Here is a 22,071-nt window from a genome sequence, read left to right as displayed (position 1 = left end):
AATAATTTCACATATTGACATTTTGGGCCAATGATTCTTGGGCAATGTTATTTTACATTTGGTCTTTATAACCAGCAGCAGTGTTATTTTAATGATTTATTCAATAGTTGTTTTGGCATTGTAGCTCGCGGTCAAGATGAAAAATATTTTTGTCTCTTTTTGCACATAATTTGTATGTGTTTTTGTGTAAAACATAATACCCTGTTTGGTGCTTAGTATGTGACAAAGTGCCTTTAATAACACATTACAATTCTACTTACATTTTCATTTTGAGGAAATACAAACAGTTAAAGCAGTTTGTGCTGTGATTTTGAGAATTTTACCTGTCTGAGATCAACAGGTGTTTGTCAGATGAAATGCTTTGGAACATGTAGATTTCCATTTGACTGTATTGCCTAAAACTCAAGACATACAGTATAATCCTTCTATGTGTTGCAAGATGTACAGTGCCATAATAAGAATACTTTAATATACCATTTAGATATTTTTTGATTATTTATATTGATTTATTTTTTGTGAGCTTCTGTTTGAGGCTCAAGTCATTTTGATATTTCAAACGTGAGTCAAATCACATTTTTGCTCTGATCTGAGGCTGATGTTTTTATGTCCTGTATGGGTTATAGTCAGTGCTGTTTTTCCTGACATGTCACTCCTACTCTTTTTCACTTTTACCTTGTGCTTTATCTAAATGTGGATAATTACCCCCTTTCAATAATTATGAAGACATAACACGAGATGAGCAAAAACAACTGAATATGCCATTGTTGATGAGCGGGTATTGAATTAAAGTTCATACTGACCTAAATATAATTCAGTGCATGAATACCAATCAAATGTTCAGTGATTCATATGTTGTAAACATGTTTTCAAGTATCTGTGTGATCACCCAGACATCCAGATATGATCCATAGTAAAATAAAAATTCTATTTTAGCAACAGGACAAAAAGTAATTTAAATGAATATGTTTTACTGCTCTTACAACTAACTTTTTCAGTTCTGATCAGATTTATCGTGGACTACCCTTCAGATAGATACAAGGCAGTGTCCATCAGCGATCTGACCAGAACTGTAGAAGCGACTGGGATGAAAAGTAAAACATATTCACTCAAATAACCTTTTGTCCTGTTGATAAAATTGATTGTTTAGTTTACTGTGTGTATTCAAGTAGTGTGAACAAAATAAATCATCATAGTTCATTGTTTTTTATTTCAAGCAGAATTTAATGAATTTCTCCAGTTATAAATACATTTACTTTTCTATTTTAAAATCCATAATTCCAAATTTAAAAGTGGACATTATTTAGACAGCATGGCTTCATTTATTTTGAAAATAAAACCAAAATAATTAGATTGCTAAAAGAAAACGTTTGTGAGTTTTATTATTGTATTATTTTATGTATTTATTTATTTATTTATTTATTATTATTATTATTATTATTATTATTATTATTATTATTATTATTATTATTATTATTATTATTATTTTACACACTTTAGACATTGGCCTCATAAAAGACACGATACATCAGTGAAGTCACTGTTATGTGTTTTTGGACAAACAATAAAAATGCATAGCCCATAAATTTGATCCTTATTGACAACAGGATGAAAGCATTTGTGAAACAAGATTCTAATTTTTAAAGTATATAATCGAAAAACAAGATTTTTAATGACACAGTTTAGCTCACGGTGGCGCTGTTTGCCAGTATATGAGCCTGGCCTGAGCTGTAGCCACCCATTATCCACTTGTAGTTTTGAATGTGGAAACCTAGGACGTGCGTAACGCTGATTGCAATTACTGCATACTTGTTTTACGCGTCTGTTCGTTCTTAACGGGACCATGGTATTTCTAAAGAAAATCTGTGTGTTTTTCTTGTTCTTCACGTGGATTGAGGCAGCGTGGGGAGATGTGAGCTACACCTTACCAGAGGAAACCAAACAAGGATGGGTTATTGGAAATATAGCAAAAGACCTGGGTCTGAAGAGCGGCGTATTAAGCCACAGAAAAGCCCGCATTGACACCGAGGGGACGGAGAAGCGCTACTTTGACGTAAACGTGGACAACGGAAACCTGGTTGTTGCAGACAGAATTGACCGAGAGGAGCTTTGTGGTGAAAGGGCGTCGTGTGTCGTTAAACGGGAGCTTGTTCTGGAGAGTCCTCTGGAGCTGCACCGAATTAGCGTTCACGTCCAAGATATTAATGACAACGCACCCAAATTTAACGAAGAGGTTATTAGTCTAGAGATAAGAGAATCTGCAGACAGAGGGGCTCGTTTTCTGATAGAGGAGGCGCACGATGAGGATGTGGGGCAGAATTCTATTCAACAATACAGTGTAAACAAAAACGAGAACTTTGTGTTAATAATTACAGGAAATACCATCGAGCTGGTGCTGGATAAAGAATTAGATCGTGAAAAACAGCATGAAATAGATTTGATTTTGACAGCTTTTGATGGCGGGTCTCCACAGAGATCAGGGACCGTGGCCATACACGTCACTGTATTGGACGCTAATGATAACGCCCCTGTGTTCAGCCAGGCCGTGTATAAAGCCAGTCTGCCTGAAAACTCCCCACTAGACACTGTAGTGCTGACTGTTAGTGCGACTGATGCAGATGAAGGTGTCAATGGTGATGTGAGTTATGATTTTGGGCGTGTTACTGAAGACGTGAAAAAGACTTTCAGTTTAAATTCGAAAACAGGGGAAATAAGAGTTATTGGCAACATTGACTTTGAAGCCACAACTTCATTTGAAATACGTGTTAAAGCAAAAGATGGATTAGGATTGTCATCACATGGAAAAGTCATAATTTCTGTCACTGATGTCAATGACAATGCTCCTGTGGTCAGTTTAAAGTCCTTGTCAGATACAATAGCAGAAAATACCCCTCCTGGTACAGAGGTGGGCATCATTAATGTGCAGGACAGAGACTCAGAGAACAACAGACAGGTCCGCTGCTCCCTTCAGACTGGGGTCCCTTTCAAGTTAGTACCTTCCATTAAAAACTATTATTCTCTAGTGACCACAGAACAGCTGGACCGTGAGCTAGTGTCTGATTACAACATTACAATCACTGCCACTGACGAGGGCTCTCCTCCTCTGTCCTCCTCTAAAACTGTCCACTTAACTGTAGCTGACATCAATGACAACCCTCCTGTGTTTGAGGAGCAGTCCTACAGCGCACATGTGACTGAAAACAACAAACCTGGCTCCACTTTATGTTCTGTTGCTGCTCGAGACCCAGACTGGAGACAAAACGGGACAGTGGTTTATTCTCTGTTACCTGGTGAGGTGAATGGGGCCCCAGTGTCCTCCTATGTATCTGTTAATGGAGACACAGGGGTGATCCATGCTGTGAGGGCTTTTGATTATGAACAGTTCAGGAGTTTTAAAGTCCATGTGATGGCCAGAGACAATGGCTCTCCTCCACTCAGCAGCAACGTGACAGTCAATGTGTTTATATCTGACATGAATGACAACTCTCCTCAAATACTGTACCCCACCCCGGAGGGGAACTCCTTCATGACTGAACTGGTCCCTAAAGCTGCACATGCAGGCTCTCTGGTGTCCAAAGTGATAGCAGTGGACGCAGACTCTGGACAGAACGCCTGGCTGTCCTATCACATAGTCAAATCCACTGATCCTGGACTTTTTACTATCGGTCTCCACAGTGGAGAGATCCGGAGCCAGCGGGACGTCTCTGAATCTGACAGCATGAAACAGAACCTTATTGTGTCAGTGAAGGATAACGGACAGCCTCCTCTCTCTGCCACCTGCTCCATGTATTTACTGATCTCTGATAACTTGGCTGAAGTGCCTGAACTCAAGGACATTTCTTATGATGAGAGGGACTCAAAGCTGACATCCTATCTGATCATTGCACTGGTGTCAGTGTCCACATTTTTCCTCACCTTCATTATTATTGTCTTGGGTGTGAGGTTCTGTCGCAGGAGGAAGCCCAGACTGTTGTTTGATGGAGCAGTTGCAATCCCCAGTGGTTATCTGCCTCCTAATTATGCAGATGTTGATGGCACAGGAACTTTACGCAGCACTTACAACTATGATGGATACATGACGACTGGATCCAGGACAAGTGACTTTAAGTTTGTGTCGTCCTACAATGACAACACGCTGCCTGCAGATCAGACACTGAGAAAAAGCCCCACTGACTTTTCTGACGTCTTTGGAGGTTTAGAAGAATGCTCTGAGGTATGAAAAAGTATCAGTGTATCAGCATTTTAATCAGACTGGTATACAATAATTTAAGGAATTTTTCTTTTTCTTCTTCTTCTTATTATTATTATTAATATTATTATTATTATTATTATTATTATTATTATTATTATTATTATTATTATTATTATTATTATTATCATTAATAATAATAAGAAGAGTAAGAATAAGAATAATTTCCATGTGTTTTTTGATGATTTTTTTGTCTGTTGCCATGTGTCGCAGATCTGTATTGTGCATTTCCGTCTTTTGATATTTTTTTTTACTTGCTCAAACAACACATTCTTATTTACACTTACATTCCTGGTATTATTCTCACATTTAGAAGCAATAACATTTTCTCTATTGCTGTTGTTTAAAATAGAACAAAACCTTTATGAAAACTAATTCAATTGATAATTTGATAAATCTATTTTCAAATTCAAATAAATAAAAACACTTTAAAATTGCACAGATTCCGTCCAGGTGAAATGTAGTCACCTCATCAACACAGTTGTGAAGAAGGCTTGCAGTTAGCTGCCAGGATATATCAACACATTTAATACGTCTCTTACCTTATTGTTCATCAAAAAGGAACATTAGGTTAAGTATTTTGTATCTTGAGTTGTGAACCAGTAGCAAGTCTGCTCATGGGTAGAAACTTTTGCACAGCCTGCTTGTTCTTATGACTTGTTCTTATGCGTTTTAAGTGGTCCTGATGTGAGAGTGCAGAAGAGACCGATCCCAGAGTGTGTGGGGTTTGGAGGATGTTGGTGCTGCGTATGTGGATTAGATGTTGGCCAGGTTTGACAGAAAGGAGCCAACCACCTTCCCATCTCTTTTCATTAGCTGCTCATGCTGACTTCCATGATGTAAATCACTATCTTAAGACAGTCAAAGCTGATAGTAGCTTCTAGGAGAGCATATTGCAGCTGAGGGTCCACAGAAAAAACCTGTCCCTTCCGTGCATGCTTTATGATGAATGAATTCAATACAATTGAGTTCAGTTATCTTTAGGCACACAGCAGCAGACATTCATGTATAATACACACAGAGACTGACAGAAATGGAAAGCAAAGTGCTGGGATGGAAGGTCCATAGCTGCATGATGAGCACTAGGGAGCACACTACTGCAAATACTTGTTGGAGAGTCTGTTCATCATACAGAGGGTTCAAACAGGGCCACCAATTAAACAAAAAAAAATTGAAGGCAGCTTCCTCACTATTTGTTATGAGTTGGAGTTGTGATGTGCAACATAGTCATATGTGAAGAGGAGGCAGAGGGCCTGGGTTAGGACCAAGCTCACTACTCCCTCTCCACATATTCATTGGCCCTATAATGTGATGTTACACTACATGAGGTTGTCATATTTCAGCAGTGAAAGTCCAAAAAGAAATGCATTGATCGCTTCTGTTGGAGTCTTCTCTTTCATGGGATATAGTTGGACATACAGGATTTGACTGGCTCCAAAAGCTATACTACCCTGGTGTCTGCATAAATGATCATGTCTATACATTGCATTTGTTTGTTTGCAGTTAACAATTAGTGTCCATACTTTTGCAGTTTTGAGTCAAAGTGAGGTTGTACATGTCGATACCTAATATGAGCTAAACAATTATGTTGTCATTTTCTTGCTTTATTAAATCATTTTCAATAAACAATATTTGTCTAGGGCCATGCAGTAGGTCAAGTTGAATCTATTGTGTGAAGCATAATAAAAATGCTTTTTATTGATCTAGCACTTTTTGGACACTCAAAGTTGACTCAAATTGTGGTATTTATAAGGTTAGGGTTAGGGACAGTGTGAGCTTTAAGAACAGGGTGGAAACATGCATGTACAGGGAACATTGGAACTTTTCTTCATGTACAGGTGATTGTGTTCCCCCAGTAACTTCCTGTTTCATATGTACTGGGAGCAGCATGATCTGGGAACATAGTAACACACACCCACTTCCTACAAGGGAGTCTGACCCCAGACTGTGATCTTGACATGCTTTCTCCACCGACTGGTCTTTATTAGCAGTAAGACCCTTCTCTGAGCTCCATAATCTTTGTGTCATAAGAAAAAGTGCCTTCACTCATTTCATAAATGTCTGATTGCTTTGTTACTTTAAAACGTGTAGATATCTAATTGGTGCTTTGCAGATAATTGTACGGTATAAGCTAATGCTAGTGCGTAAAGTGTAATTGTGTTCATGTGAGTTGTTTAGGCTTTCTAATATGACCTTCTTTTCCATGGATGAAACCTTTTAGAGACTGAGGATTTGTTTTGATTGTATAGAGTTTGAAATCTGAGTTATTTATTTTCAATTGCTGGACATATATTTGGATTTTTTCTTTTTTTTTTTTTTTTTCTTGCCATATTTCCAGATGTGAAAACTTTTTAAAAGGTCAGGTTTAGTTTATAAGAATATATAGAAAAGTAGAAAAGTGATGTTTGCTCTTATTTGTATGCAGCTTTTATTTAAATATGATATTTATCATATATTTCACTTGCAACTCAGTAGATTTAAATACTTGTTTTCACTATTGAGAAAAGCCTCTAGTAAACTTTTTTTTTTTTTTTTTTTTTTTTTTTTAAACTGCTGTGTGAAACGCTTATATATTTCAGACAAGAATGAATGGTAAATTTTATAATTAAATGTGTTTTGTAAATTAAAATAAACGTGAGTGTGCATTAAATTAATTGTCACTACAGGCCACTCAATGTCCAAAGACCAGTTGAACAGACGTCAAATTAAAGGCAACTATATATTTTTTTTCCAATTTCACAAACCTTCGCTTTTTCACGATCAAGATATTACACAGACACTATATTCAGATGTTCTGCACATATTACAGGCTACTTACATATCTTCCAAATGAAAATAGAAGGCCCACAATTTTGACATTATCTCTTCTTATCCAAACACGGATTCTGCTGAAAACACTCCATAAATAAATCAACCAACGCATGCATGCATGCATGCATGCATGCATGCATACATGCATGCATACATACATACATACATACATACATACATACATACATACATACATACATACATACATACATACATACATACATACATACATACATACATACATACATACATACATATATTCCAAAAACATTATAATAAATATAGGTTTAATCCAAATCAACAATGTATGGCACTTGGATAAGATTGGACTTTGTTTTTCCAATTGAAACACTTTAAATACTTCAGCAAACAGTAAGAACGAATCCATTTACTTTGTTAGTCTCACGGTGGCGCTATATGCCAGTACATGACACACTGAAACCACCCTTTACCCAGCTCCCGTTGATTTGACAAGAAAAACTTAAAACGGCTCGCTGATCACAACGGATGCTTGTTTCACGCGTCTGTTCATTGTTGGCGGGACCATGAAATTTTTGAAGAAAACGTGTGCAGTTTTATTGTTCTTTATGTGGATTGAGGCAGCGTGTGGAGACGTGAGCTACACCTTACCAGAGGAAACCAAACAAGGATGGGTTATTGGAAATATAGCAAAAGACCTGGGTCTGAAGAGCGGCGTATTAAGCCACAGAAAAGCCCGCATTGACACCGAGGGGACGGAGAAGCGCTACTTTGACGTAAACGTGGACAACGGAAACCTGGTTGTTGCAGACAGAATTGACCGAGAGGAGCTTTGTGGTGAAAGGGCGTCGTGTGTCGTTAAACGGGAGCTTGTTCTGGAGAGTCCTCTGGAGCTGCACCGAATTAGCGTTCACGTCCAAGATATTAATGACAACGCACCTAAATTTAATGAAGAGGTTATTGGTCTTGAGATGAGTGAAAATGCAGGCAGAGGGGCTCGTTTTCTGATAGAGGAGGCGCACGATGAGGATGTGGGGCAGAATTCAATTCAACAATACAGTGTAAACAAAAACGAGAACTTTGTGTTAATAATTACAGGAAATACCATCGAGCTGGTGCTGGATAAAGAATTAGATCGTGAAAAACAACAGGAAATAGATTTGATTTTGACAGCTTTTGATGGCGGGTCTCCACAGAGATCAGGGACCGTGGCCATACACGTCACTGTATTGGACGCTAATGATAACGCCCCTGTGTTCAGCCAGGCCGTGTATAAAGCCAGTCTGCCTGAAAACTCCCCACTAGACACTGTAGTGCTGACTATTAGTGCGACTGATGCAGATGAAGGTGTCAATGGTGATGTGAGTTATGATTTTGGGCGTGTTACTGAAGATGTGAAAAAGACTTTCAGTTTAAATCCAAAAACAGGGGAAATAAGAGTTATTGGCAACATTGACTTTGAAGCCACAGCCTCATTTGAAATACGTGTTAAAGCAAAAGATGGATTAGGATTGTCATCACATGGAAAAGTCATAATTTCTGTCACAGATGTCAATGACAATGCTCCTGTGGTCAGTTTAAAATCCTTGTCAGATACAATAGCAGAAAATACCCCTCCTGGTACAGAGGTGGGCATCATTAATGTGCAGGACAGAGACTCAGAGAACAACAGACAGGTCCGCTGCTCCCTTCAGACTGGGGTCCCTTTCAAGTTAGTAACTTCCATTAAAAACTATTATTCTTTAGTGACCACAGAACAGCTGGACCGTGAGCTAGTGTCTGATTACAACATTACAATCACTGCCACTGACGAGGGCTCTCCTCCTCTGTCCTCCTCTAAAACTGTCCACTTAACTGTAGCTGACATCAATGACAACCCTCCTGTGTTTGAGGAGCAGTCCTACAGCGCACATGTGACTGAAAACAACAAACCTGGCTCCACTTTATGTTCTGTTGCTGCTCGAGACCCAGACTGGAGACAAAACGGGACAGTGGTTTATTCTCTGTTACCTGGTGAGGTGAATGGGGCCCCAGTGTCCTCCTATGTATCTGTTAATGGAGACACAGGGGTGATCCATGCTGTGAGGGCTTTTGATTATGAACAGTTCAGGAGTTTTAAAGTCCATGTGATGGCCAGAGACAATGGCTCTCCTCCACTCAGCAGCAACGTGACAGTCAATGTGTTTATATCTGACTTGAACGACAACTCTCCCCAAATACTGTACCCCACCCCGGAGGGGAACTCCTTCATGACTGAACTGGTCCCTAAAGCTGCACATGCAGGCTCTCTGGTGTCCAAAGTGATAGCAGTGGACGCAGACTCTGGACAGAACGCCTGGCTGTCCTATCACATAGTCAAATCCACTGATCCTGGACTTTTTACTATCGGTCTCCACAGTGGAGAGATCCGGAGCCAGCGGGACGTCTCTGAATCTGACAGCATGAAACAGAACCTTATTGTGTCAGTGAGGGATAACGGACAGCCTCCTCTCTCTGCCACCTGCTCCATGTATTTACTGATCTCTGATAACTTGGCTGAAGTGCCTGAACTCAAGGACATTTCTTATGATGAGAGGGACTCAAAGCTGACATCCTATCTGATCATTGCACTGGTGTCAGTGTCCACATTTTTCCTCACCTTCATTATTATTGTCCTGGGTGTGAGGTTCTGTCGCAGGAGGAAGCCCAGACTGTTGTTTGATGGAGCAGTTGCAATCCCCAGTGGTTATCTGCCTCCTAATTATGCAGATGTTGACGGCACAGGAACTTTACGCAGCACTTACAACTATGATGGATACATGACGACTGGATCCAGGACAAGTGACTTTAAGTTTGTGTCGTCCTACAATGACAACACGCTGCCTGCAGATCAGACACTGAGAAAAAGCCCCACTGACTTTTCTGAAGTCTTTGGAGATTTAGAAGAATGCTCTGAGGTATGAAAATGTGTATTCAACATTTCATGTTTATTATACAGTCTTATTTTTCATCCATATCTTAGACCACTGGCTTTCAGGCAGTGTTTATATATATATATATATATATATATATATATATATATATATATATATATATATATATATATATATATATATACACATATATATATATATATACACATATGATTCATACTGTGCTTTTTAGACAAAGTTAACGATACTTTAATTGTGTTATTCTTTCACTCCACACATGGTGATGGTAACATGAGTGTTCACAGCTTCACTGCGATAGTGACCCCAGACAGTTCTTTCCTTATACCACACACAATCTCCACAGACTTGTCCATATCAGCAGTAAGACACTTGTCTGGGCTATATAATCTTTAAGTCATTATTAAAAAGTGCCCTAGCTAATTTCAAAAAACTCTCATTGCTTTATTGTGCTAAACTGTACATGATAGTCAATACTTTGTTTTGCAGGTCATTTTAAAATGGCATTAGGCAGTAATAGTAGTGCATGTGCAGTAGTGTGAGTGTGGGTTGCCAGGTGAAATCGTTGAGAAATTGAGGATTTGTTTTGATGATACAGAACAGTGGTGTGGATATTTTCCTCTAGTTTGAAAGGTAATTTATGCCATGTTTGGTGAGCAGGACTTCTCTGAAATGCCTAAAATCACAATTTACAATTTACACAAATTAGTAACAGTGTAACTTTCTATTCACTGTTTTACATTAATTACTGTATACAACAGTGTGCCATAAATTAATCATCATCACAAGCCAATTTTGAAACTTTTAGACAAAGACAGGTTGAAGTAATGTAAAATTAAAGGCAATTGCATGCATTCTATCTTTACATATTTTGTATATTTAAATTGTAATTTGTACATTGATTATATACATTAAATAATTTAAATATCTCTAAAGCAAATTTCCACTCTGATATGATGCTTGTTGTAAGAGTGTGCAGTGCGTCAGAGTACCCACTGGGGGTAGTTGTTCGCCATATCCTTTTGATGCAATGCTGAAGATTATAAGTCAGTGCAAATCAGTATTTTATTTCATTTCATTTTATTTCCCGATCTTTTGTGGCGTGACACATTCTGCAATCTGTGTCAGTAGAACTGAAATAGTAGGTTAAAGAAAAGCTGGCGCACATATTACAGCATAACATTGTGAACATTGTGAATCGTCGCAGAAAATAGGGTCAGTTGTGTGCGTCTGTGTGTGTGTAGGTGCGTGCGTGCGTGTGTGTGTGTGTGTGTGAGAGAGAGAGAGAGAGAGAGAGAGAGAGAGAGAGAATGTGAGTCAGGCAGCAAGAGAGAGAAATGGGGATGTAGAGCGAGAACCGTAAGCCGACAGCCCCCTTTAGTAGAGCATGATTAACACAGCCACAGAAAAAGCACAGAGTTGGTGCATCACAGGACAGTTTTGATCTTCGCATGTAGACCCAATGCAAATATTTTCCTAACCATGGATCAGCCTGTGCATATATTTTGGTTGTTTTCCCCTCTATTTGCTGTGTCGTATGGTGAAGTCCGGTATGCGCTTCCAGAAGAGTTGCAGCGTGGACACGTAATTGGAAACGTGGCTAAAGATCTAGGGCTGAGAGTTAAGGACCTTCGTGCTCGTGGAGCCCATGTTGTTTCAGAAGGCACCGTTCGACTCTTTGAAATGGACATTTTGTCGGGAAATCTGATGATCAGCCAGCGCATAGACCGAGAGGAGTTGTGCGCACAAACTTCTGCCTGCACCCTGCATTATCAGCTCTTACTCGAGGATCCGCTTCAAGCACACAGTATAGTTTTGGATATTGGAGATGTAAATGATAACAGCCCCGTATTTGCAACTGAGGAAATAAAGTTAGATATACTCGAATCTACCGACACTGGACGAAGGTTTCCTCTAGAGAGCGCCCAGGATCCAGACTTGGGTACTAATTCTGTGCGTAATTACAAATTGATCCCCAATGATCATTTTATTCTGGAATACAGTGGTCACATAAATGGCCTAATTTACCCTGAACTAGTTTTGAAAAAAGCTTTAGATTATGAAGCGCAAAGAGAACACATAATCAAAATCAGTGCCATTGACGGGGGAAATCCAGCAAAATCTGGGACGGCTTCTATCCTTATCCGTGTTTTGGACGTAAATGACAATGTCCCAGTTTTCACCCAGCGTGTTTACAAAGTTTCAGTACCTGAAAATTCACCCCTAGGTACTACAGTTATCAGACTAAACGCAACGGATGCAGATGACGGTCTGTATGGGACTATCACCTACTCCTTCCGTCACAAAATGGAGGAGTTATTTGAAATTAATCATGCGAACGGAGAGATCCTTGTAGCTGGTGTTATTGACTTTGAGGAGGCGAATAACTACGAACTAGATGTGCAGGCAAAAGATGGGGGTGGTCAGACATCACACTGCAAGCTCATAATCGATGTCACTGATATAAATGACAACAAACCTGCGGTCGAAATAAAGTCAGCCTCCACTAATGTACTGGAAGACTCCAAACCTGGAACTATGGTTGCTCTTATCAATGTGTATGACTTGGACACGGGGAGGAGTGGGCATGTTACATGTGCAATATCAGAAGATGTTCCTTTTAAACTTGTATCAGATGTAAAACATTACTTTATGTTAGTAACTGATAACATTTTAGACAGAGAAATTCAAGAAAAATATGTCATTAAGATTGTGGCTACTGATGGAGGTACTCCTGCTCTCTCGAGCTTCCAAATACTAACCATTACGGTCAGTGATATGAATGACAACTCACCGACTTTTACGCAGAATGACTATACTGCAAGTGTTTTAGAGAACGAGCCAGTTGGCACTTTTGTTATAGCAGTAAAAGCGGAAGATCCTGACGCTTCCTCAAATTCCAAAATACAATATCAAATTACAAAGCACAAAGACACAGAGGATGGGTCATTCTTTACTATCAATTCAGAAACAGGGGAGCTCTTCACTTCGCGTCCCTTTGATTATGAAAACTCTGTGCACTACAAAATTATCGTAATAGCTCAAGATGGGGGTAAACCACCTCTTTCCTCTAGCTGTACAGTTAATGTTTTTATCCAAGATCAAAACGACAACACACCTGTTGTGTTGTACCCCGTTCAGGGCCGTGGGTTTAATGCTGAAGAACTGGTTCCTGTTGACGCGCCCAAAGGTTACCTCGTTACTAAGGTGGTGGCAGTTGATGGCGACTCGGGTCACAATGCTTGGCTTTCTTACAGAATCATCACTGCAACTGAGCCTCATTTGTTTTATGTTGGCCAGACAACAGGCGAAATTAGAACTGCTCGAGTATTTATGGAAAGCGATGAACCGAAGCATAGTTTGGTCATTTTAGTGAGCGATAACGGACCTTTGTCTCTCTCTGCTACGTGCACAGTCAACATTATAATTACATCTGGGTTACCAGTATTAAATGAATTATTTGAGTTTGAGGAAGAATCTCAAGACAGCCATAACTTAACGTTTCATTTAATCGTAGCGCTTTCGGTTATTTCCTGTCTTTTTATACTTTTTATTGGTGGGTTTTTTTATGCTAAACTTTATAGGCCTCGTTCCATTTACCGTTCAAATAGCGCCACTCTGCCTGTTTTTCCTGCTACCTATTGCCCGCCTTCTTTTACAGAACTGAGTCGTTGCGGGACTCTCTTTAATGATGAACGTTTTGATTCATTTTTGACCACTGGCTCCTGGAGAGGGGACTTTCGATTCAGCTCAAACACAGACACAGACACGCTGAAGAAACGAAGTGCAGCTTATCTGAAAAGCACGCTAGGGCGCACGAGTGCAGAGCAGTTTGCAGGTGTCAGTGCAGGTGTACAGCATCCATTCTACGTGGTTACGTAAAAAATACAGCTGTTAGTCAGCTAAGTCAAGATGATTCCCCTCTTTGTTTTACTTTGTTCAATTTAAAGAAACTATGGTAGAAATATATTAATAATGTCATCAAATAAATAGTATTATTGTTAGTGTTGTTGTTTGCGTATCGTTCTTATATGCAAAATGTATGTATGTATAGTTATGATCCATCTTATGTGGATATTTAAATATAAACTATGTTTTTTGATGGATATGTCATTGCTTTGTCTGAATGCTTGGAGACGTGGAGAGCGGAGAGTTCCAGACCAAGTAATAACTTGGTCTTGAAGTGCTTTATAAAACAGATCTTGTAACCTTATGTGTTAGTGTTTTCTCTTTGAATAACTTTGCATTTTCTTTATTTGTTTCTTTCTTCCAATAATTAAAAGTATGTAACCCAGGTGTTGAAAAGGTGTCTTCACACTCTCTGTTGGCATATTTATAATGCATATAGTGCATAAATAAAAACTATTTAACCTGACTTCTCCTTGTTACAGCCAATGAATATGATACTGAAGAGGCAGGGTAAAATGACAAAAGTATTCATGATTAGAATTTAGAATTTAGAAGTTATTCCTGGGTTGCTGTTTCATCAGCACCAGGGACAGCTCCCCTTTCCCCAGTCAGTCTTGTTTCTGTTACTTTACACCATATTGCTGTGTTTAAAATGATGTACAGAGAAAAAAAAAAAAATTCAAATGTTTTAACCACACGTAATACATATGTTAATAAACATCTTGTCTTTTCTCTCTTTTTTTTGGCATATTTTCCCATGTGTGCTGAATGACATCTTCCAGCAGGTAAGATCATTTTATCTACTTAAGCTCTACTCAATTTCATTCATTAAACTATGCTTTCATCTCAACATCTTCACACACATTGCATCTGATCCTGTTCTATTTACTTTTCTGTTGACAAGCGAGGGATCACAACACATTTCTTACACACCGACATCTGTTCAGCTTTCAAAGCTTTCTCTAACAGTACAAAAAAAAAAAAACAACAAAAAAACAAAATCAGTTATACTGCCATTTTGCAGTCAGAGCTCAATAACCACAATATTACTATGCAGAATTCTGATAAAAAATAAAATTAAAATAAAACTCTGCATTTTAGAATAACAAAATCTATTTGCAAAGCAGTAACATTCATCAGTAATGCAAATTTAAATGTGTGCCATAGCCTTGGGCTTGCACTCATTCCTCTGCTTAAAAGTAGGTCACTATGTGAGTCAGTCAAAGTGGACCAGCGGAGCTGTGCTCAGTTTACCCTATTAGTCAAAAGTTTGCACAAACCCTCTCATTCAGTGTTTATTCATTCACATATTTATTTATTCATGTATGTATTTATTTTACTACTTTCTACATTGTATATACATACAGAAGATATATATGTAAGATATATGGAATTATATATATCATATATATATATATATATATATATATATATATATATATATATATATATATATATATATATATATATTCTTGTTCATTACTTAAAAGAAATACTATACTATACTACTATATATTAGTATTATTAGTATTATTATTAATGTTTTTAGATTTTAGATTACTACATAATTATATATATTCCTCTTTTTCATTACTTAAAAGAAATACCCCTAATGACAGAAAATATACTTATTATTCCTTGTGTTTCAAGGTTATTAATGCAATAAATATATAATGAAAATGCCTTTGTTTCTGTTACTTTTGCCTGAAAACTTGAATGAAAGCACAATGTCTCAAAAAGCACAGATAAGTGTCTCATGGGTTTGACGTTGACAGTCGCAGTGGGTCCTCGGTACAAGGGAACACTTCTAATGTCGCTTTCTGGCCTCATAGCGACGCTGTTGTCCTGTGAGGTAATTTCAGCTGTTTTCTGTATCTGCTTAACCCTCCCATCTTTGCTGCGTTTTATCCGAAGGTGTAGCTTTTCGCATCTACATGTAACTAGGATACAGATATAGCCGCTGGAAAGGATAAACAAATTTACAACATTGGATTGATTTATTTGTAAATTCAGAAGCTCAACGAGTCCCTGATAATATGGCATTGAAAAAACAACCACAGAACGGGGGATCAAGGTGGCGATTTTTCGTTCCATCTATACAGGCTGTGTCGTCGTGTATTTTCTTGATGTTATTTTTGATTCAAGTCGATGCACAGATCCGCTACTCAATCCCAGAGGAAATGAGGAAGGGCTCTCTTATTGGTAACGTCGCACAGGACTTGGGTTTGGACATAAAAAGGCTTCGTTCAGGCCGAGCTCGTATCGTGACGGGAGAAAATGTTCAGTACGCCGAGCTGAAGACAGACAAAGGGACTCTGGTGGTGAATGAGAGGATAGACAGAGAGCAGCTCTGTGGAGACGTGACGCCCTGCAGCTTCACCTTTGAGATTTTACTGGAAAACCCGATGGAGTTACACCCCGTGACTATAGAGGTGCTGGATGTAAACGACAATGCGCCCACATTTCAGAGTAAACACTTGGATTTTGAAATAAGCGAATCAGCCACAATTGGATCGCGCTTTGATTTGGAGGCTGCAGGTGATTCTGATGTAGGAGAAAATGGATTGCAAAACTATGTATTGACTCCAAATGACAATTTTGTTTTGAAAGAGCAGGTTAAAACCGACGGGAGTAAATATATTCAAATGGTGCTACAGAATGCTTTAGACAGAGAGAAACAGCCGCACCTTAATCTCAAATTAGTGGCTGTTGATGGCGGAAGTCCACAGAGATCTGGTACAGTAAATATAAATATAATTGTCTTAGATGCCAATGACAACGCCCCTGTGTTTAATCAGAGTATTTATAAAGCTGCTATTACTGAAAATTCACCAAAGGGGACTCTTATTGTCACAGTAAATGCCAGTGATGTAGATGATGCAGCAAACGGCCAGGTGACATACTCCTTTTCAAAATCTAAATCATCGGTCGCAGATTTCTTTGATATAAATCGAGACACTGGCGAAATTTATGTGACGAAAGATATTGATTATGAAACGGACAAGAAAGTGGAGTTCAGAGTAGAGGCCAGAGACCAAGGAGGACTGACGGATACATGTGAAGTGGAAATACATATTATTGACGTAAACGACAATGCGCCTGTTATTAGCGTGATGTCATTCACTAGTCCTGTGTCAGAGGACGTGACAGTGGGCACCACCATCGGTATAATTAATGTTAAAGACTTTGATTCAGGTGAGAACGGACAGGTAAGATGTTCAGTGGAAGGAAGTGCCCCTGTTGAAATCAAATCTAATGTTAGAAATTACTACGCGCTGGTAACCAACGCACCTTTAGACAGAGAGAGTGTATCAGAATTTAACCTCACAGTAGTTGTCTCGGATCTGGGAAAGCCTCCACTCTCAGTTAATAAAACACTGAAATTAAAGCTTTCAGATGTGAATGATAACCCCCCAGTGTTCACACGTGCCAAATATAGCGCGACAATAATGGAGAATAACTCTCCTGGTTATTCTGTAATAAATGTAGTTGCAAAAGACGCGGATGAAAACCAGAACGCGCGTATGTCATATATTTTAGAGGAGTGTGACATCGGTGGATCTCCTATTACTGGTTATATCTCTGTAAATTCAGAAAACGGACATATTAGTGCAGCGCGCTCTTTTGACTATGAACAAACCAAAGAGTTTGTGTGCGTAATCAAAGCGCAGGACGGAGGCTCTCCTCCTCTCAGCAGCAACGTGACTGTGAAAATCCTGGTTCAGGACCAGAACGACAACGCCCCTCAGGTGCTGTACCCAGTCCAGACTGGGGGCTCTCTGGTGGCTGAGATGGTGCCTCGTTCAGCAGATGTGGGCTATCTGGTCACTAAAGTGGTGGCTGTGGATGTGGACTCTGGACAGAATGCCTGGCTCTCCTATAAACTGCAGAAAGCCGCAGACAGGGCGCTGTTTGAAGTGGGCTCACAGAATGGAGAAATAAGAACTATCCGCCAAGTGACTGATAAAGATGCAGTGAAACAGAGACTGACTGTTATAGTGGAGGACAACGGGCAGCCCTCTCGTTCAGCTACAGTCATTGTTAACGTGGCGGTGGCGGACAGCTTTCCTGAAGTACTGTCTGAGTTCACTGACTTTACGCACGACAAGGAGTACAATGACAACCTGACTTTTTACTTAGTGCTGGCTCTGGCTGTAGTCTCCTTTCTGTTCATCACGTGTGTAGTGGTCATTATATCAGTGAAAATCTACAGATGGAGACAGTCTCGCATCCTGTATCACTCCAATCTGCCAGTGATCCCATATTATCCTCCACGTTACTCAGACACTCTGGGCACAGGGACCCTCCCACACGTGTACAATTACGACACGTGCAGGACCACAGACTCCAGAAAGAATGACTGTAAGTTTGGCAGAGCTGGTAGTCAGAACGTTCTGATAATGGATCCCAGTTCAACAGGGACTATGCAGCGGATACAGAGTGAGAAGAGCATCCTGGACGAACCGGACTCTCCTCTAGAGGTTAGAAACTTTATTTAACATCAATACAATGTTTTGTTCATATGCTTTTAGTTTTAATTACATGACAAATGTTTTCAATTACATATTAAACTCGTTTATATATTTTCAGCACCTTGGACAGAGTTATCATTATTACATTATTACATTGAAGGTGAACATTTGTATGTCTCCGTCTTAATGAAAATATATTATTCTTTATTCTTTTTAATCTTGTCCTTTTGGTTTTGTTGCAATCTTCTAATTGTACTCTAAGTGTCGCTGTTGACTCGTGAGCTGGGATCTTTTCTTTGTGTCCACCCTCTTCTTTTTACGTGGTTCAGTCAAAGCAGAAGGAGACGCGTTTGCAGATCTATTCTTTCCGAGGGAATATCACTTTTTTTGTAACTATTTCGTTTTTGATCGATTCATTCTTGCTATTTTTTAATCGGTGGACATTTTTAAGGTGCACTATGGAAACGACTCTGGGTGGAACAATGAGACATAACCCACTGCTGCTGCTCTGTGTTTTGTGCCTGAGCTCGGTGTTCGGTCAGGTCAGTTATTCCGTCCCTGAAGAAATGCCCAAAGGCTCCGTAGTTGGAAACATAGCGCAAGATTTAGGACTAGATTTGAAAAGACTAAAATCAGGAAAAGCGCGTGTATATACGGGAAACAATGTCGAATACATCGGTCTGAATAAAGACAGGGGAGTCCTGTTTATCCAGGAGAGGATAGACAGAGAGGCGCTCTGCGGAGAGACGACGCCTTGTGCGTTAGATTTTCAGTTAATTTTGGAAAATCCGATGGAAATGTTTCGAATTACAGTAGAAATCACAGATATTAACGACAACTACCCGAGTTTTACAAATGCAGAAAAACGATTTGAGATTAGCGAGTCTGCAGTAGTGGGATCTAAATTCATATTAGAAAAAGCCGTTGATTCTGATATTGGTGTAAATAGTCTCCAAAAATATTCACTTACCCCCACGGATAATTTTGTATTACAACTGGAAAACGAAGCAGACGGTGGTAAAAAAGTGGAGATGGTTTTACAAAAAGCTTTAGATCGAGAAAAACACGCTCATATTCCATTACTCTTAACCGCTTCAGACGGAGGTGAGCCGCCCATGTCGGGAACAATGCAGATATTTGTGACTGTGTTAGACGTGAATGACAACGCGCCTGTATTCTCTAGACGGCTTTACAGAGCAAAAATACTGGAGAACTCCCCTAAAGGCACTAGTATAGTCACTGTGAGCGCTTCAGATAAAGACATTGGTTTAAATGGAATGGTCTCATACCTGATTACTCCGAGCAAATTTCGCTTGAGTGATATTTTTAAAATTGATGAATTAAATGGTGTTATCACCTCATTTGGCCAACTCGATTATGAAAGGATGAATAGTTACCAGATCGACATTGAAGCGGTTGACAGAGGTGGTCTGTCAGATTCTGCAAAAGTTATGATTGACATCCTTGACATCAACGATAATAAACCAAATATAAACATAGTGTCTAAGTCGGACTTTGTTTTAGAGGACTCACCTCCAGAGACAGTGATAGCCATGTTAAGTGTAAATGATCCTGACTCAGAGAACAGTGGGAAGGTAGAGTGCGTTCTAAACCATTACATTCCATTTAAAATAAAGTCCACTTCAAATGGATTTTATTCTCTCGTCTCAGAGATGCATTTAGACAGAGAACAGACCAATCAGCATAATATCACAGTCACGTGTTCAGATGAGGGCGTGCCCTCTCTCTCCAGCAGCGTCACTCTCACATTACACATCTCTGACGTGAATGACAACGCGCCTGTCTTTGACAGGAGCTCGTATGAGGCCTACATTGTAGAAAACAACAGCCCGGGCCTCTCTATATTCACAGTGAAAGCCACAGACGCTGACTGGAACCAGAACGCGCGTGTCTCTTACATACTGGAGGACTCCTCTGTTAACGGAGTGCCAGTCTCCTCATATGTGTCCGTTAGTGCAGATAGTGGAGTCATCCATGCAGTGCGCTCCTTTGACTACGAGCAGATCAAGGATTTCCAGTTGTGCGTCAAAGCGCAGGACGGAGGCTCTCCTCCTCTCAGCAGCAACGTGACTGTGAAAATCCTGGTTCAGGACCAGAACGACAACGCCCCTCAGGTGCTGTACCCAGTCCAGACTGGGGGCTCTCTGGTGGCTGAGATGGTGCCTCGTTCAGCAGATGTGGGCTATCTGGTCACTAAAGTGGTGGCTGTGGATGTGGACTCTGGACAGAATGCCTGGCTCTCCTATAAACTGCAGAAAGCCGCAGACAGGGCGCTGTTTGAAGTGGGCTCACAGAATGGAGAAATAAGAACTATCCGCCAAGTGACTGATAAAGACGCAGTCAAACAGAGACTGACTGTTATAGTGGAGGACAACGGGCAGCCCTCTCGTTCAGCTACAGTCATTGTTAACGTGGCGGTGGCGGACAGCTTTCCTGAAGTACTGTCTGAGTTCACTGACTTTACGCACGACAAGGAGTACAATGACAACCTGACTTTTTACTTAGTGCTGGCTCTGGCTGTAGTCTCCTTTTTGTTCATCACGTGTGTAGTGGTCATTATATCAGTGAAAATCTACAGATGGAGACAGTCTCGCATCCTGTATCACTCCAATCTGCCAGTGATCCCATATTATCCTCCACGTTACTCAGACACTCTGGGCACAGGGACCCTCCCACACGTGTACAATTATGACACGTGCAGGACCACAGACTCCAGAAAGAGTGACATTAAATACATGCAGCCGATGAGTCAAAGTTTGGTCAGTGTTGATGACGTCGGGACTGATTCTGCGCAGAATGGACATCAGAGATCAGCAAACTCTACACTGGTGAGACATTATTTTCATTGTAATTATGCGCTTGGACATACACGTACTGATTCCATTGCATATAAACATTTTATTAAGAAATGTTTTGACTGGGAAGCAATTTGATCTGTGCATGCAGACTTCTTGGTTTATTGCTGTTTGGTTTATTGTTATTTCTCTCTTATTAAACCCAATATTTCTCCATCTGCTTCATGTAGACCTTCGTGGCCGTGCACTATTCAAGGTGCAGATTTTTCTTTACTTATTGAAGTTCAGCTACAGTCAGCCTTCTCTGAATTTTATGCTTTTAAACATTCCTCTCTTAATAAATGTATGTAAAATTATAATATTTTCACGAAGAAAATAATGTCATTTTTTGGTCAAATTTACTCGATGTTGTTGCAACGGATTGTGAAGCTCGGCAATTAGAGAAACATTTTGCAGGCTCCAGTGTCAACTCTGGTGATTCATTTTTACACAGTTCTTCAGCACTTTGAGACTGGTATTCAAATTTTAAGTGCGTATTTAAAATCTTCTTCAATGTGTGTCTCAAACGCAGTCTCTGGTGATAAACTAACTACCTACATTTGATAAATTAACTGTTTGGTTAATTTACCAATAACTTTAGGTATAAATGCCATATAGTAATTTCTTCATTTAAATTAAATATGAAGGAAGACAGCAAACGTAAAGTAAACAGTTGTAATATTTCGACTATTTAGTTTTTACAGTTTTAAATATAACAGGCTTTTTTGATTGGTTTAGGCTCATTTGTCTTATAATCATACTATGTCACTTGTCTAGGTACATTACCCCGTTTTGACTCTGAGCGCCGCTGTTGACTGTGGACTGTAATACTGTGTCATGTTCCTCCTCCTATTTTACATTTCACATTT

The 22,071-nt window shown here is 39.6% G+C and overlaps 4 protein-coding genes and 1 pseudogene across 4 annotated transcripts in view; all 5 read left to right on the top strand.

Moving 5' to 3' along the window:
- The first annotated feature begins 1,840 nt into the window (after positions 1-1,840).
- On the top strand, positions 1,841-4,243 carry LOC117377475 (protocadherin gamma-A11-like; annotated as a pseudogene).
- A 3,359-nt stretch (positions 4,244-7,602) lies between these two features.
- Positions 7,603-22,071, top strand: part of LOC117377461 (protocadherin gamma-C5-like) — a 157,628-nt gene continuing 143,159 nt past the window's right edge. The window contains exon 1 of the mRNA XM_055224815.1: positions 7,603-9,972. Coding sequence (XP_055080790.1) covers positions 7,603-9,972 — 2,370 coding nt within the window. The remainder of the gene's footprint in view (positions 9,973-22,071) is intronic.
- On the top strand, positions 11,449-13,848 carry LOC117378016 (protocadherin gamma-A11). Its single transcript, XM_033974557.1, has one exon. It carries the CDS (start codon positions 11,449-11,451, stop codon positions 13,846-13,848), a length of 2,400 nt encoding a protein of 799 aa, XP_033830448.1.
- Positions 15,912-18,374, top strand: LOC117377468 (protocadherin beta-15-like). Its single transcript, XM_033973905.1, has one exon. The coding sequence runs from the start codon at positions 15,912-15,914 to the stop codon at positions 18,372-18,374; it is 2,463 nt and encodes an 820-aa protein (XP_033829796.1).
- On the top strand, positions 18,806-22,030 carry LOC117378015 (protocadherin gamma-A8-like). Its single transcript, XM_033974556.1, has 2 exons — positions 18,806-21,196; positions 21,980-22,030. The coding sequence occupies exons 1-2, from the start codon at positions 18,806-18,808 to the stop codon at positions 22,028-22,030; spliced, it is 2,442 nt and encodes an 813-aa protein (XP_033830447.1).

The sequence above is a fragment of the Periophthalmus magnuspinnatus genome, chromosome 10, assembly GCF_009829125.3.
Source record: "Periophthalmus magnuspinnatus isolate fPerMag1 chromosome 10, fPerMag1.2.pri, whole genome shotgun sequence".
Taxonomy (NCBI): Eukaryota; Metazoa; Chordata; class Actinopteri; order Gobiiformes; family Gobiidae; genus Periophthalmus; species Periophthalmus magnuspinnatus.
Note: the sequence above shows the minus strand (reverse complement) of the source record. Positions and strands in the feature narration are given on the sequence as shown.